Source organism: Stegostoma tigrinum, chromosome 45 (assembly GCF_030684315.1).
Source record: "Stegostoma tigrinum isolate sSteTig4 chromosome 45, sSteTig4.hap1, whole genome shotgun sequence".
In the NCBI taxonomy this organism is placed as follows: Eukaryota; Metazoa; Chordata; class Chondrichthyes; order Orectolobiformes; family Stegostomatidae; genus Stegostoma; species Stegostoma tigrinum.
Genome location: NC_081398.1, coordinates 13,386,626 through 13,400,910, shown reverse-complemented (window position 1 = coordinate 13,400,910; position 14,285 = coordinate 13,386,626). Strand labels below are relative to the sequence as shown.

Here is a 14,285-nt window from a genome sequence, read left to right as displayed (position 1 = left end):
TCAGTGAGATCAGGTGTTTATTTTTCCTCTGAGTCGTCAGCCTTCGAAACTCTTCCTGAATGAAAAGATGGTAAAAGCGCCTCCTTTGAATATTCTTAAGACAGAGGTGGAACGGTCCTTTATAAGGAAGCGGTTCAAAGTTTGGCAAGAGTATGGTTTTGTGGTTACAACTGTGATCTTAATGGCAGAGCAAGCTCAAGATGCTGAGTGACATTCATTTATACATTTGTATCTTGCAGTCAGCTGGGACTGTTCCAGAATCTAGGGGATTTGGAGAAATTACCGCATCCAGTCTCAATGCAGCTATCTCTTGTACTACTGAAGCAGTTCATGAGGTTTTGTCAGGTTATTCTTCCGCTAGTTTCTCACTTAATCAGAGGAGAGCTGGATGATTGCTTAAAAGAGAAATGTCAGGGCAATAACAATAAAGTTGGGTTGGTGTTGGTGTGGTGGTGGGTTTGGGGTGTGGTTCCTTATTGGAGAGCTCTTCCAAAGAGCAGATATAGTTGTGACAGGCCAAATGGGAGCTACCTGTGCTGTGTGCTTCTCCTCATTCTGTATGGACTTGCTTCCGTGACAGCTCCATTGTGAACTTGCCGGGTGAGTCCACGCTGAGGCGAGACTTCCTGCGGCTGCAGCAGGAGAACAAGGAGCGTTCAGAAGCTGTCAGGCGGCAGCAGCAGCAGATCGTGCTGCCTCGGAGGGACCTAGAGGAGCACAAACGGCAGCTTATCTCTGAGCGGCAGAAACGCCTAGAGGAGCAGAAGGAGCAGCGTCGTCGGCTGGAGGAGGTAAAGTTCTTCAGTTTCAGCACACCTTGGTGAACACAGGTGGTGATTTTTAAATGGTATTTGATGTACATTCTGTAGTACCCAGATGTTGTGGCTTTTTTTATGTGAGTGCTCTTTATGATTGGGTATGTTTTGTTCCTCAGCAGTGTTAAATACTGATTCGCTTCGATGTATTTTCTATTGCGATTCCCATGATGTCCCCTCATTTATGTTTGCATATGACTTTAGCTTTCTTGTCCATCCTTCATTTATTTCGCACAGAGACTTGGGTTCATTTAGTGTGCAGTTCACTTTACGCATATTTTTCTGTTTGAGGGTATCACTGGTTACTGGGGTCTGAGATGCTCTCAGCCCATTGCAGGGACTCTGCTATGAATTGATGGCCCCACTTGATGACCAGAATGATCTGAGAAAAGATGGAGACGATACAGTAAGTGTGTTCTGAGGTGACGACTTGAAAAAACAGCTGCTTGAATTTTAGTATAGCCTTTAATTTAGTAAAATATTCCAGTTCATTGAACACTGTTGCATCATAAGCAATGATCTTTTGATTGGTGGAGAAGGCTGCCCAACGAGCTGAATGATCTATGCCTGCTCCAGTTTCATGCGTTGATGTCAAGCAGTATCCCTTGAACCTGTTAAGTGAGATTTTGATTTGATCTTTGACTCAACGTACAGGTCTTCGTCCCATATCCGATAACATGTTTGCTATGGCAGATCTATCAACTTCAAATTTAAAATTCACAAGTTAACAATAATGAACTAGCAGTAATGGCTGTTTGTGGGTGGGAGCATTTCTCAAGCTTCTGACTTCTGTGTGCAGGTGTGTTTTATACTTTTACTCCAGAAAGATATGGCACTAATTTAGATTGTACTTATTGCTAGATTCCCCAGTCAGTGTGCACAGTTTCTCAGACTCTATTTGATTGTTTCTTTGTTTGTTAATTCCTTGAAAACATTGATCAAGGAATCCTTAACCATCTCATTTCCAAGGAGTACAATTCTGTCACCTAGGCACCTAGCTGTTGAAGTTCTTTCATCGCTTCATAAATCAACACTGCGCTCCCTCCAATGCTGCTGTATCCTTCCAAAACTGCGTATGGCACTCCAGGTGTGGCGTAACTAGGATTTTATTCATCTGAAGCATGAATTTCCCCCTCTCTATTGTAATCCTCGGCAGGGGGTCGGGGGTGGGGGGGGAGCGCGGTGGGTGGAGAGGAAGAGGCCAGCGTTTCATGAACCCTTTTGTTTACTTTTCTATACTTGTTATCTTCTATATTTTTAAAGTTTACATACCTGGAGTCATTGAGATTCTGTAGACATCACTGTGTGTAGATTTACACCATTTGGAAATTTGGGCTAGTGGAACCTGGAGGACCTTTGCTCACACTTCAGATCCTGGGTGCTCAAAATCAAGATGTGAATCTGTTTTCCCTTAATGATTTTATGAAAAACTAATCTAGCATCTTTTATAATTCATAAACCCTGTGTAAGCAGAGCTCTGCTGTATGTCTTGTTGATTATGACTGGGCGCACTGGCTTTCTTTTGAGACTTCCAATCTGAGTCTGTCTTTGTCAAGTTATCATTCAGTCATATTTCATCAAATGTCTCGTATAACTGACACAATGCTTTGCTAGGTTTTTTAAAAGAGTGGACCTGTCTGAGTGGGTGCTAAAAGTAAAACCTTTTTTTACTGCCAATTGCCTTTTTTATATGGGATTTAATTTTGATGTCTCAACTGCATGACTGTAGATGTTGGAGAAATGTTGAACAAAATCAAAGTTGCTGGAAAAGCTCAGAGGTCTGGCAGCATCTGTGATGAAAGAAAATCAGAATTAATGTTTCGGGCCTGGTGACACTTCCTCAGAACTTCTGGGAACGGTCACTGGACCCGAAACATTAACTCTGATGTTTTCTTCACAGATGCTGCCAGACCTGCTGAGCTTTTCCAGCAACTTTGATTTTGTTCCTGATTTACAGCATCCACAGTTCTTTAGGTTTTTACTGGAGAAATGTTGCTGCTGAGTTTCGATTAGTTCCCCTCTCTCTATGCTGTGTGTGCATTTACTCTGTGTGAGTCTGTGCATCTGAGTGGAGGACAGGTTGCACGTGGAGGATAGGTTGCAAATGCATGTAAACATCCCCTGCTGCTGAATTTTTCATTGCACAGCTGTACTGCCCTACTTCCTACTCGGACGATACAGAGTCAGAATTTATAAGCCTGCCTTAATGAAAGTAGTGTTCAGAACCATGCCTGCTAAACAATGCAAGTGGTTTCTGCAAGATCACGAATGGCGAGCAAGAGGGTTAGGTAACGTTATATTACTGGACTAGTATTTCAGAGGCCTAGGGTTATACATTGGTAGGAACTGAAATCCTGTTCCAGGATAGCTGGTGGAATTTAAATTCTATTTGTTATGGACCAGAACAAATCCCCTTCAACCCCCTACAGAGAAGATAGCCTAGACCCTAACTTTTTCTTATTTAAGGGCAACTTAAGGTGCTGTGCTCCAGATGTAATTCGATGGGTTACACTACTTGGCTCTAAAGCAAAGGGTACTTTTACTCTTAGTCGACAATTAAAATATGAACAAAAGAAAGAAGAATTGGTTTAACTTTAACTCTGTTGTAAAACTTAGCAGGATAATAGATCATTAAACTACTAAACAGCAATTGATCCAATATAGCAACATCTCATAAACACACTCTTGGCAAAGTCAGTAATACAAATAGTCTCATATGCGATTCTGGCAGCTGAAAGAGAACCCAAGTGTTTAGGGAATCCGTTCTTGTTGGGGGGTGGGGGGGGCGTGTGGCAGCGAAGGGGTGTGGAAGAGAGGGAGAGGGAGAGAGAGAACTTCCACCCTTTCATGCTGCTTGTATTATTCAAACTTTAAAAAACAACCCAAGGCCCCTTAAGCTTTGGTTACTTTATTAGCTTCAAGGAGACAGCTCTGTACCTATAGCTCAAAATCTCTTAAAATCAGGACAAAATACACCTCTTAAAGTAATACCTCTGTCACACATTAATAAAAGGCTGCCTTTAAAGGTTAGTCTCAGAACAGTGACCATAGAGAAACTGCGGATGCTGGAAATCAAAAACCAAATCAGGAATTGCTGGAAAAACTCAGGTCAGGCAACATGATTATGAAACTGTCAGGAAAAATCCCGTCTGGTTCATAAATGTCCTTTAGGAAACACCATGCCCAGTATGGATTACTCGTGACTCCAGACCTACCGAAATGTAGTTGGCTGTTAACTGCCCCTTGGTCCTGAAGCCATTCAGTTCAAGGGCAATTAGGTATGGAAATCAAATGTTGCTCTTGCCTGCACGCCATGAGAGAATAAATTTTGTACAAAAAGGCCATTTGGCCCTTCTGAATTAATTGGACATCATGTCTTCATAAAGCACTTCTAACGTTGTGAAATACGTGAAAGCGCACAGTAATATACAAAAGTAGGAATGCATCACTGGGCCCTTTTTGAGTCTGCTCCACTGTTCATTATGATCATCCAACTGTAATAACCTGTTCTTGCTTTTCCCTGTATTTTGTTCCTTTCGCCCCACGTGCTATATCCAACCCTTCCTTGGAGTCATACAACGTTTTGGTCTTGGCTACTTTCTGTAATAGCAAAATCCACAGGCTCATGACTCTGAGTGAAGAAATTTCTCCTCATCTTAACCTGAAATGGGTTTACTCTGTATCCTTAGACTATAACCACTCGTTCTGGATCCCTGCCCTTGCAAACATCCTGACTGTGTTTACCCTATCTAGTTCATTACCTATCATGTTTCTCTTTGCCCTGTTCTGGAGTATTTTCTCCTGGAATGAGTGAAAGGGAGACTTTGTTTGGGATGAAAGTAGGTGGTGCAGCTGTCATTTATGGTACTGTTGTGGGGGGTAGAAGGCGTGTGAGCAATCAACATAGTGGCCACATAAGTTTAAGAAGAGGGATTCGGAGTAGGTGACAATGAGTATGTGGCAAGATGTTTCAGGTAAAAGTGAGATGGTAGCGCATGAGTTGTAGTGATGGGGAGAGGTTGTGTGCCGGTGCATTGCTAGAATAAGTTTTTATGAAGTAAAGAGAAGATGGTGGCATTTACCCTGGCTAAGAGGAGAAGATCTTTGACCTTTGTTCACCACTGGGCATTCCTCCAGACAGCTGAGACCACACTAACCTGGCAGCAACCTCAGACCAGACTGGCAGGTTATAATGGCATGGAGCCCTCTGCTGGTCCTGCGGAGAAGGATACACCATCCTGTCCCACCACGAACCCCAGGATCTTGTCTGCAAAGTGGGGCACAAGTTTTCCCTTGGGGCAAATATCATGAACTGTGCAGGGCAGCTTTGGACTAATGGTTCTTGTCTAGATGCACAAAGAAGAGACAGACAACAGGGATGCAGATCTTTCCTCTTTTCTCAGGCACGATGGCTCAGTGGTTAGCACTGCTGCCTCACAGCGCCAGGGGCCTTGGGTTCGATTCCACCCTCAGGTGACTGTCTGTGTCCAGTTTGCACATTTGCCCCACCCCCGTGTCTGCATGGGTGGCCTCTGGGTTCTCCAGTTTCCTCCGACAGTGCAAAGATGTGCAGGATAGGTGAATCGGCTGTGCTAAATTGCCTATAGGGATGCCTAGATTAGATGGGTTATAGGGGAATGGGTCTGGGTGGGATGCTCCAAGAGTCAGTGTGGACTTGTTGGTCCGACTGGCCTGTTTCCACACTGTAGGGATTCTATGATCTATGATCTATTTCATGATATTCTGGTGATGAGTTCTTTAAGTGTGATGAGTTGGTGAAATCCAGCTACCTTCTGATGAAAGGAGTGCTACACGGGGCGTGGTAAGAAGGACTAACCTTCAAAGGCAACATTTTATTAATGTGTGACCATAGTATGGCTTTAAGAGGTGTATTTTGTCCTGATTTTAAGAGATTTTGAGCCACGCTAAGGTGGATTGGGGGTGATTGTGTGAAAAAGCTCCTTAGACCTTTCAGAGAGAAACCTTCAATGAAACTCAACAAAATTGACACTTAAAGGGGAAGGTGATTGTCCAGTTGTATAATCACTATCCAGAAATTTAGCTCATGATGTGGGGACCTGGGTTCAAATCCTGCCATGGCAGATGCCCATCTGGAACTAAGCGTCTAAATGGCCATGAAACCACTGTCAGTTGTTAGGTAAAACCCATCTGGTTCACCGATGTCCTTTTAGGGAATGAAGTCTGTTATCTTTACCTTGCCTGGCTTACATGGCAAATTATGCTAGTATTAGGCAGGAGCTTGGGAGTGTTAATTGGGAGGAGCTGCTTTCAGGCAAGTCCACATTTGAAATGTGGCAATCGTTTAAAGACCAGCTGAGGACAATTCAAGACCAGCATGTTTCAGTAAGGAGAAAGGACAAAGCTGGCAAGGTAAGGGACTGTTGGATAACAAGGGAGATTGTGAATTTAGTCAAAAGGAAAAAAGAAGCATACATAAGATTTAGAAAACTAAAATTGGACATCACCAGAATATAATGAAATAGATCACAGATCATAAGGAATATAATTGAAGCAGGAAAGTACACACGCAGGGAATGAGCACAGCAAGAAGGGGCCATGAAATAACCTTGGCAAGTAGATAAATAGAATCACAAGTTATTCTATTAATACATTAAAAGCAAGAGGATAACTGGAGAGAAGGTAGGACCGCTCAAGGGTAAAAGAGGGAAATTGTGCTTGGAGGCAGAGAATGTGGGTGAGATCCTAAATGAGTCCTTTGCATTGATACTCACCCAGGAAAAGCATATGGAGGATAGTGAGATTTGTGTGGAGCAAACAAATATGCTAGGGCATTTTCTGATCAGGAAACAAGTGGTGTTGGATCTCTTGAAGAGCATTAAGGTGGATATGTGGCCAGGGCCTGAAGGTTGTTGAGGGAGGCAAGAAGGGAGATTGCTGGGGCCTTGACCAAGACCTTTGTGTCCTTGCCAGACACTGGAGATGTCTTGGAAGACTAGTGAGTAGCTACTGTTGTTTCTCTGTTTGAAAGGGAAATCGGGATAATCCAGGAAACCACAGTCCAGTACGTCTCAATTTGGTGGTTGGGGAGCTATTTGAGAAAATTCTTAGGGATAGAAGTTACACACATTTGGAAAAACATGACCTAATTGTTGACAGTCGGCTTGGCTTTGTGCAGGGCAGGTGACATCTTACTTATTTATCTGAATTTTTCAAGGAGGTCCCAAAGGTGATTGATGTGGGTAGAGCATTGGGTGTTGTTTACGTGGATTTTAGTAAGGCTTCTGACAACGTCCCTCAGAGTAGGCTTGTCAGAAGATTAAGATGCAAGAGATCGACAGTGACTTGGCTGCATGGATTCAGAATTAGCTTACCCATGGAAGCCAGAGTAGTGTGGAAGGGTGAGTTTCAGGAAGTCCATGACTGGTGGTGTTCCGCAGGGATCTGTTCTGGGACCCCTGCTGTTTGTGATTTATATAAATGATTTGAATAAAAATGTAGTTGGATGTGTTAGTAAGTTTGCAGATGATGCAAGGGTTGGTGAGGTTGTGGATAGTGTAGAAGATTGTCAAAGGATACAGCAGGATATAGATCAGTTGCAGATATGGGCAGAGAAATGGCAGATGGAGTTGAATCCAGATCAGTGTGAGGTACTGCATTTTGGGAGGTCCAATGCTAAGGAAATATACATTTAATGGCCGGACTTTGAACAGCATTAATGTATAGAAGGATCTTGGGGTTCAAGTCCATAGTTCTCCAAAAGTGGTTATGCAAGTAGATAAGGTGGTAATGAAGGCTATGGCATGCTTGACTTTATTGGTAGGAGAGTTGAATACAGCAGTCAGGATGTCATGTTGCAGCTTTATAAGACTTTGATTCGGCCACGTTTAGACTATTGCATTTAATTCTAGTCACCACATTACGGGAAAAATGTGGACAATTTGGAGAGGGTGCAGAAGAAAGTTACCAGGATGCTGCCTGGATTGGAGGGTATGAGCTGTAAGGAGAGGCTAGGAAAGTTTTGGGTTGTTTTCTCTTGAGTGGCACAGGCTGAGGGAGACTTGATAGAAGTTTATAAACTTATGAGATGCATGGAAAGGGTTGATGGTCAGAATCTTTTTACCAGGAGTTGAAATGTCTAATCCTGGGGGGCATGCGTTTAAAGTTAGAGGGGGAAATTTCAAAGGAGACGTGAGGGACAAGTTTTTTGTACACAGGAAAAGGTCGGAGTTGGGAACGTGCTGTCAGGATGGTGGGTGGATGCAGATAGAATAGGGGCTTTAAGGATCTTTTAGATCAGCACATGAATATGCAAGGAATGGAGGGATAAGGGCCAGTGGCAGGCGGAGGGATACGGGCCGATGGCAGACATAGGGATTAGTTTCATTTGAGGTCATATTAGGCACTTGGTGGCCGAAGGGCCTATTTCTGTGCTATACGGTTCTATGTTCTATGTGACTCCAGACCAACAGCAATGTGGAAGACTCTTAACTGCCCTATGGTCAGTTAGGGATGGGCAGTAAATGCTGGCCCAGCCAGTGATACTCTCCTCCCATAAGTGAATTTTCAAAAAATTGGAAGATTCAGCCCCAGGGAGTGATGGAGGGATTACTGAGGGAGAGAGGGTAAAGAGCGTCGTGTTCCCCAAAGTGACGATAACCGATGACTTGTCCTGGATTTCCCATGTAGATGTCACAGTCAAGAAGGCACTATAACACCTCTTCTTCCTCTGGCGGTTCAGGAAATTTGGCATGTCCATAAGGTCCCTCACCAACTACTTCAGATGCAGCATTGAAAACATACTGTCCGGGTGCACAATGGCCTGGTATAGCAACTGCTGTGCCCAGGACCGTAAGAAACTGCAGAAGGTGGTGTACGTAGCCCAGGCCAACACGGAAGCCAACCTTCCATCCATGGACTCCATTTACAGGCCTCGCTGCTGTGGAAGACGGCCAACATCATCAAAGACCCATTGCACCCTGGTAATGACCTATAACTACATCCGTCAGGCAGAAGATAGAGAAGACTGAATACGCGCACAAGCAAGTTCAGGAACAGTTTCTTTCCGGACATTATCAGATTGTTGAATGGACTCTAGCCTCAAATAATGTAACCTGTATGCCTCTTAAGTCTTTTTGATCTGTGTGTGCTTGCTGTGATCTGCCTGTACCATTCGTAAACTAAGCTTTTCACTGTATTTCGGTACACGTGACAATAAAATCAATCCGAAGCCCTAAAGCAGGATGCTCCAGGCTAAGATTAGTTGAGATTGAAGGTTAGTCCTCACTTGATACACTTAGAGCGTCAAAAACTTCATGTCTACCCTGTCCTCCAAAATCCTTGACTGCAGAGTCTCTCCCTTTTGTGAAAGCAAATACAAACTGTTCAATGCAAGTTGTACTGCCCACACATACAAAGTACCTTTTTGGTTTCTATTTATAGAGCATTTATTTGTTAACACTGTTGTGTTTTCCTCAGTTTGGATAGCTGTTTTGTTCCATGTCCTCCCTTTGCTTTTGAAAGTGCAAATGTAAGGAGTAGGAACAAAGATTCACTATTCAGTAAGATTATGAGATGATCTCTTTTTATGTTTGAATTCTGCATTCCCACCTACCCCTGATAACCTTCAATTCTCTAATCTCCTTTTGAATTTCCCCTCTGTACAATCTTTCCTTCGATTGAGCTTCTGGCACCTGACACAAGTTTTCTTTGGTTGTTTTATCCTATTTCTTACGCTCTCCTTGGGTGGCAGGAACAAGGTGGCAATCTGACTGTGATTGCTGCCCCTCAGAAACCTGGCCAATTTCTTTGAGATGTTGTTGCGTTTCTAATATAGCTACAAAATGCATCCTAAGTTCACTCAAGTCGCGAGATAAATGCATGTTCATTCCATCTGTGTGTAGAAGCAAATGCAAATGGACTACATTTACAGGAGACGAAATCTGACAACTGTTGAAAGATCTTGGAGGATAACAGCCTTCTATAAAAAAGGCTAAGCTTATCTTTCACTGATATGGTCAGAATTCATACAACACCAGGTTATAGTGCATCAGGTTGATTTGAAAACACACAAGCTTTTGAAGCCTCAGTCCACCTTCAGGTGTATTTTGCTGAAATGACTGAAAATACTGAAATAATTTATGAACTTGAGCCACGGTCCCTTCCCTCGTCTGTTTTGATGCAGAAAGTCTTTTATTTGTTAGCTGGTTTGTCCAGGGTAAATGTGTTAAAGTAAAATTTGCGATGTAATTTTTTTTTAGCAACAACGCCGAGAAAGAGAACTACGCAAACAGCAAGAGAAAGAGCATCAGAGGCAGCTAGATGAGATGCAGCAGCTACGCAGAGAAGAGGAGAGGAAACAGGCAGAGCGAGAACAGGTATATGAACCCTTGCAAAACTGAAACAAAATGGATGAACTTTTGTGGTTAGCAAAGACGTCCTGTGTGGCACTTGTGCTGCAAACTTGCTGATGGACTTTCATCTTGTGCAAAGCACCTTGGACTTGTTGGCCCCACGGGCAGGCTGTCGTGGCTGTGCTGACCTTTATCAGGGGCAGCATTGCAGCTAGCCGCTGTACACGTGGCCAACGGAACTGCTTACTCAGCCAGGGTCCTCGCGCCTAACCATCCAACAATTTCCCCAGTAGAAACAACAAGTCTGAGAGTGTTGGATGAGGACATGATCAGGAGAATAGCCTTGCGAATTGTTCACTCAGTTGAAGAAGCGAGGGAGAGTTGAAACTGTGCTTTAGTGCCTTTTGCACTCTCAAGTGGGCTAGAGAGGAAGGAGAACCTCCACCATACTACTTCGGTAGTTGGTTGCCCACACTTCCTCATTTTCCGTCTTTGTGAGAAGTGCTGCAAGTAACACAAATTGCTCTTTGCCCTCCTGCTCAGAGGATTTGCCTTTCTTTCTCCCTCACATGATTGTCACTTGATTCTCCTTGAAAAAATTCTACCAGTGGCACAGGAATCCTTGGTTACTCATTCCAATAGTTCTGTAAATGTATGTTTGCATGGTTTTGAAGCTTATTGCAGTGGTGACTAAACATGATGAATCCAAAAGTCTAGGTGCGGTTTTGAAAGTGCATTTTCGTTCCAGCTTGTAGTGTAACCGTTTTATGGCATTGTAATTATATAGGTCAATATGTATTGCAATTTTTTAGAATTGGAAAATTTGAAATACAGGTAGAAAATGCTGGAGAAACCAAGCAGCTCTGGCGGCAACTGTGAAAACAAAGTTAACAATGAGTCCAATGCAACTCGTGACCGAAAACGGCAACTCTCTCTCTCTTTCCCCACTCTCTCTTACCCCCCCCCCCCTCTCTCTGCGCCCCCCCCCCCCCCTCACTCTCACAATGGATGCTTTCAGGCCAGCTGGGTTTCTTCAGCATTTTCTATTTATGTTTCACGTTTTCTAAGTTGATGCAGCCTCAAGTTCCCTTTGCTTTTGTCACAAGACCTTACACCAGTCTAACCTCAGAAGTGTTTGTCTCAACCCTTCCCTGAACACAAAAGGCTTTATTCTTAACAATGAAGCAAGCCTTGGCTAACCTAGTCAAATTTGAGGCCAAGATACAGATGAAAGGGCAATATGGTGTAGCAGTATGTGCCAAGCAGTATGAGTGCACACAGATCAGCCCCTTGTGTCTGTGCTGGCCCCTTGATCAAGGTACCTAGTTAGCCCAGTCTTATGCTCATTCGAAGAAATTACAAAGTTTTTAGAAATTGATTCAATTTTTGCATTCTACACAAATAATTGACAGTTAATTGTATGCTGGGAAACATGGGATTAAGACAATGAGTGTGATTTTGTTTGATGTAGAGCCATGAGCTCCATTTCCATCGTTCAGTCCTTGGTGTGGCAAATTCATTTGAGTGCCCTCATTGTTCACTATTATGTATACTGTGCTGTGCGACAAATATCTGACACAATTCCTCTTCAAAGGGGCTGGATGACGAATATGTGAATAAAACTGTTCAGACACGCACACACATATATACACACACACACATATACATACACATATACACGCACACACATATGTATATACACACACATATACACACATACACACACACACACACACACACACACACACACACACACACACACACACACACACACACTATTCATTTTAAGTTTACTTCAGCAACCTTGGCTATTTTGTATTTGGGGGTAGGAGTTGTGCTACTTGTGATTTTTTTTTTTCTGACTGTTTCCTTTTTCTTTACCTGTGCTTCATTTTGCGTTCTCTGTCTCCAGGAGTACATAAGGCATCAATTAGAGGAGGAGCAGAGGCAGTTAGAGATTCTTCAGCAGCAGCTACTGCAGGAACAGGCTCTGCTTCTGGTAAATGGTGCAGGCTGCAAATCCTCATCCGCTCATATCATTCCAAGGTGTCTGCTCCTAACCCGTAGAGGGGTCATGCAACATTTTCACAGGAGTAACCAGGGTGTTTTCCTTTCTGACTCCTCCTTACTCCTCTTTCTCCTCCCCCCACCCCACTCCACACCTTATCTCTAGCCTATTCAAACCCTTACCCTAGCCCACTGCCCCAGAAAATATAGTTCCAATTTATAACGCCCGTGGCCGTAACCTCAGATCATTGAGATCTCGAGTTGCGATGTTCTCAGTATTTCCCAGTTTAATGTGCACCTTTGGGTACACCTCAATGTAATGTATTAAAAGGAACAGATTAAATGAGTTCTTGTTCCATAAATGTTCTTGTGGTTTGGGTGGGATTGGAAAGTGTGGAGGAGCGCGCTCATGCCTGTGTAGGCATTGGTTACCATTTTAACTCGGGTGGAATGCTGAGTGACTGTGGTGTTAACTTGGCTTCCAGTGTCCTCAAACTACCCTCGATCACTCCAGCTAAAAAAAAGTTGAAAGTTAACGGGCTTGTCATGTCCTCTTACATGTTTGAGAATGATTTTTATTTTTTTTATTGGTAGGTCCTTTTGTCGACATGCTAACTGGCAAGGTATATACAGGTTTGGACATTCTTTCTGCCCAACACCCTCCCACCCCCACCCCACCTCACTTCCCTACCTTTCCACTCTGCCCACCTCAGGATTACTCTTACGTACTCTTGTAAAATAAATATTGAATGACCCCTTTGAACCATTTCCATTTCAGTAGTAGTCCAGTCCTTCAACTGTTCTACCCTGTATCTTTGTATGTTTGTGTGTAGCCTCTTGCAGATTGTCCTAATAGCCAGTGCGCTATGAACCTTGTTTGCACTGGACTTTTTATTTCTTCGTTTTAGTTCAGTTTAAATCCAAATCAGCAACCTATTTGCATGAAGGCATGGAGTGCAAATGGACTGAATTTGGAATGAGTCTGAAGTGAATATTTGCCCTCGCGGTGGCAGCATAATGCTGCAACAGATTTAGAGTGATAAATCTCTGCTGCATGGTCAGGGCGCCCGTTCTCTGCATGCAGTTTCTCTTTGTGTGCGTCATTTTCCAAATGCCTGTCGGTTTGTTGGGAGCAGTTGCGATCACAGGGAGGGCAAAAGATTTGGGTATGTTTTCACCTTACCTCCATGCTGTTGGATGTGAGGCATCTGCGACAGAAATCTGGGAGCAGTTTGCTTTTGCAGGCTGCCCTCTTCTACTGCATGGGTGAGCGGCACTGGAAGACCTAAAGAAGGTGAAGCATTCTTTTCAGGTGAAGAATAGTTCTGAAGATGGGGAGGAAAAAAGCTGCCTTGATGGGGCACTGGATTCACTTTGACTCTGGATTGAATTTGGATCGAGCATGCGTATGATTGTTGATCTGCTTCCATTTCTGGAATTCTATCAATGCATGCTATTTTGCGATGAAAAATGCAATGTTTCCTGACCCTATCCCTGTGCTGCCCTCTACTTTTGAGTGCTGAAGATTTACATGAGGAATTAAACAGTGCAATTTATCAAACTGTACGCTGTGCTAACTTTATTCTGAGTCCTAAAACAGTACATCCAACTTTGAGTGGTGTACCTTTTGAAAATGGATACAAAGCATTAAAAGGATCTGGAGAACAAGTATTAGGGTGCTTGAACAACTCTAGCCTCAAACTCCAGGCCAAATGAGTAAAAAGGATGTGGTGATGATATCAATGGGCTAGCACTATGAGCCCCAGGCTGATGTTCTGTGTGCATTGGTCTCAATCCTGTCATAGGAGATGATGACGTTTTGAATACAGTCTAATCTGGAATTAAAATCTTGGTTTAGCAATGACCACATAGTCACAGCCTATTGTAAAAACCCATCTGGTTTGCTGAAGTGCTTCAGGCGACGAAATCTGCTATACTTGGCCTGTCTGGGCCTACGTCTGACTCCAGACCCACAGCAGTGTACTTGACCTCAAAATGGACTGGAAAGCTACTCTGTTAAAGGCAACTTGGGATAGACTGATTTACTGATGGCAGAATTTACCAGCAATGCCCACATCTCCTGAAATAGTGACAAAAAGAAAATAAAGATACAACCTTGTTTATTTTTCTG

At 43.4% G+C, this 14,285-nt stretch overlaps 1 protein-coding gene across 4 annotated transcripts in view; it reads left to right on the top strand.

Annotated features, from left to right (window-relative positions):
* LOC125448720 (misshapen-like kinase 1) overlaps positions 1 to 14,285 on the top strand; it is a 256,094-nt gene that overhangs the window by 177,020 nt on the left and 64,789 nt on the right. For 2 of the 4 annotated variants that reach the window (XM_048524196.2, XM_048524194.2), the window contains exons 12-14: positions 581 to 791; positions 10,055 to 10,171; positions 12,060 to 12,146. In XM_048524196.2, coding sequence (XP_048380153.1) covers positions 581 to 791; positions 10,055 to 10,171; positions 12,060 to 12,146 — 415 coding nt within the window. The remainder of the gene's footprint in view (positions 1 to 580; positions 792 to 10,054; positions 10,172 to 12,059; positions 12,147 to 14,285) is intronic. The other 2 variants (XM_048524198.2, XM_048524197.2) reach the window with 1 other exon arrangement.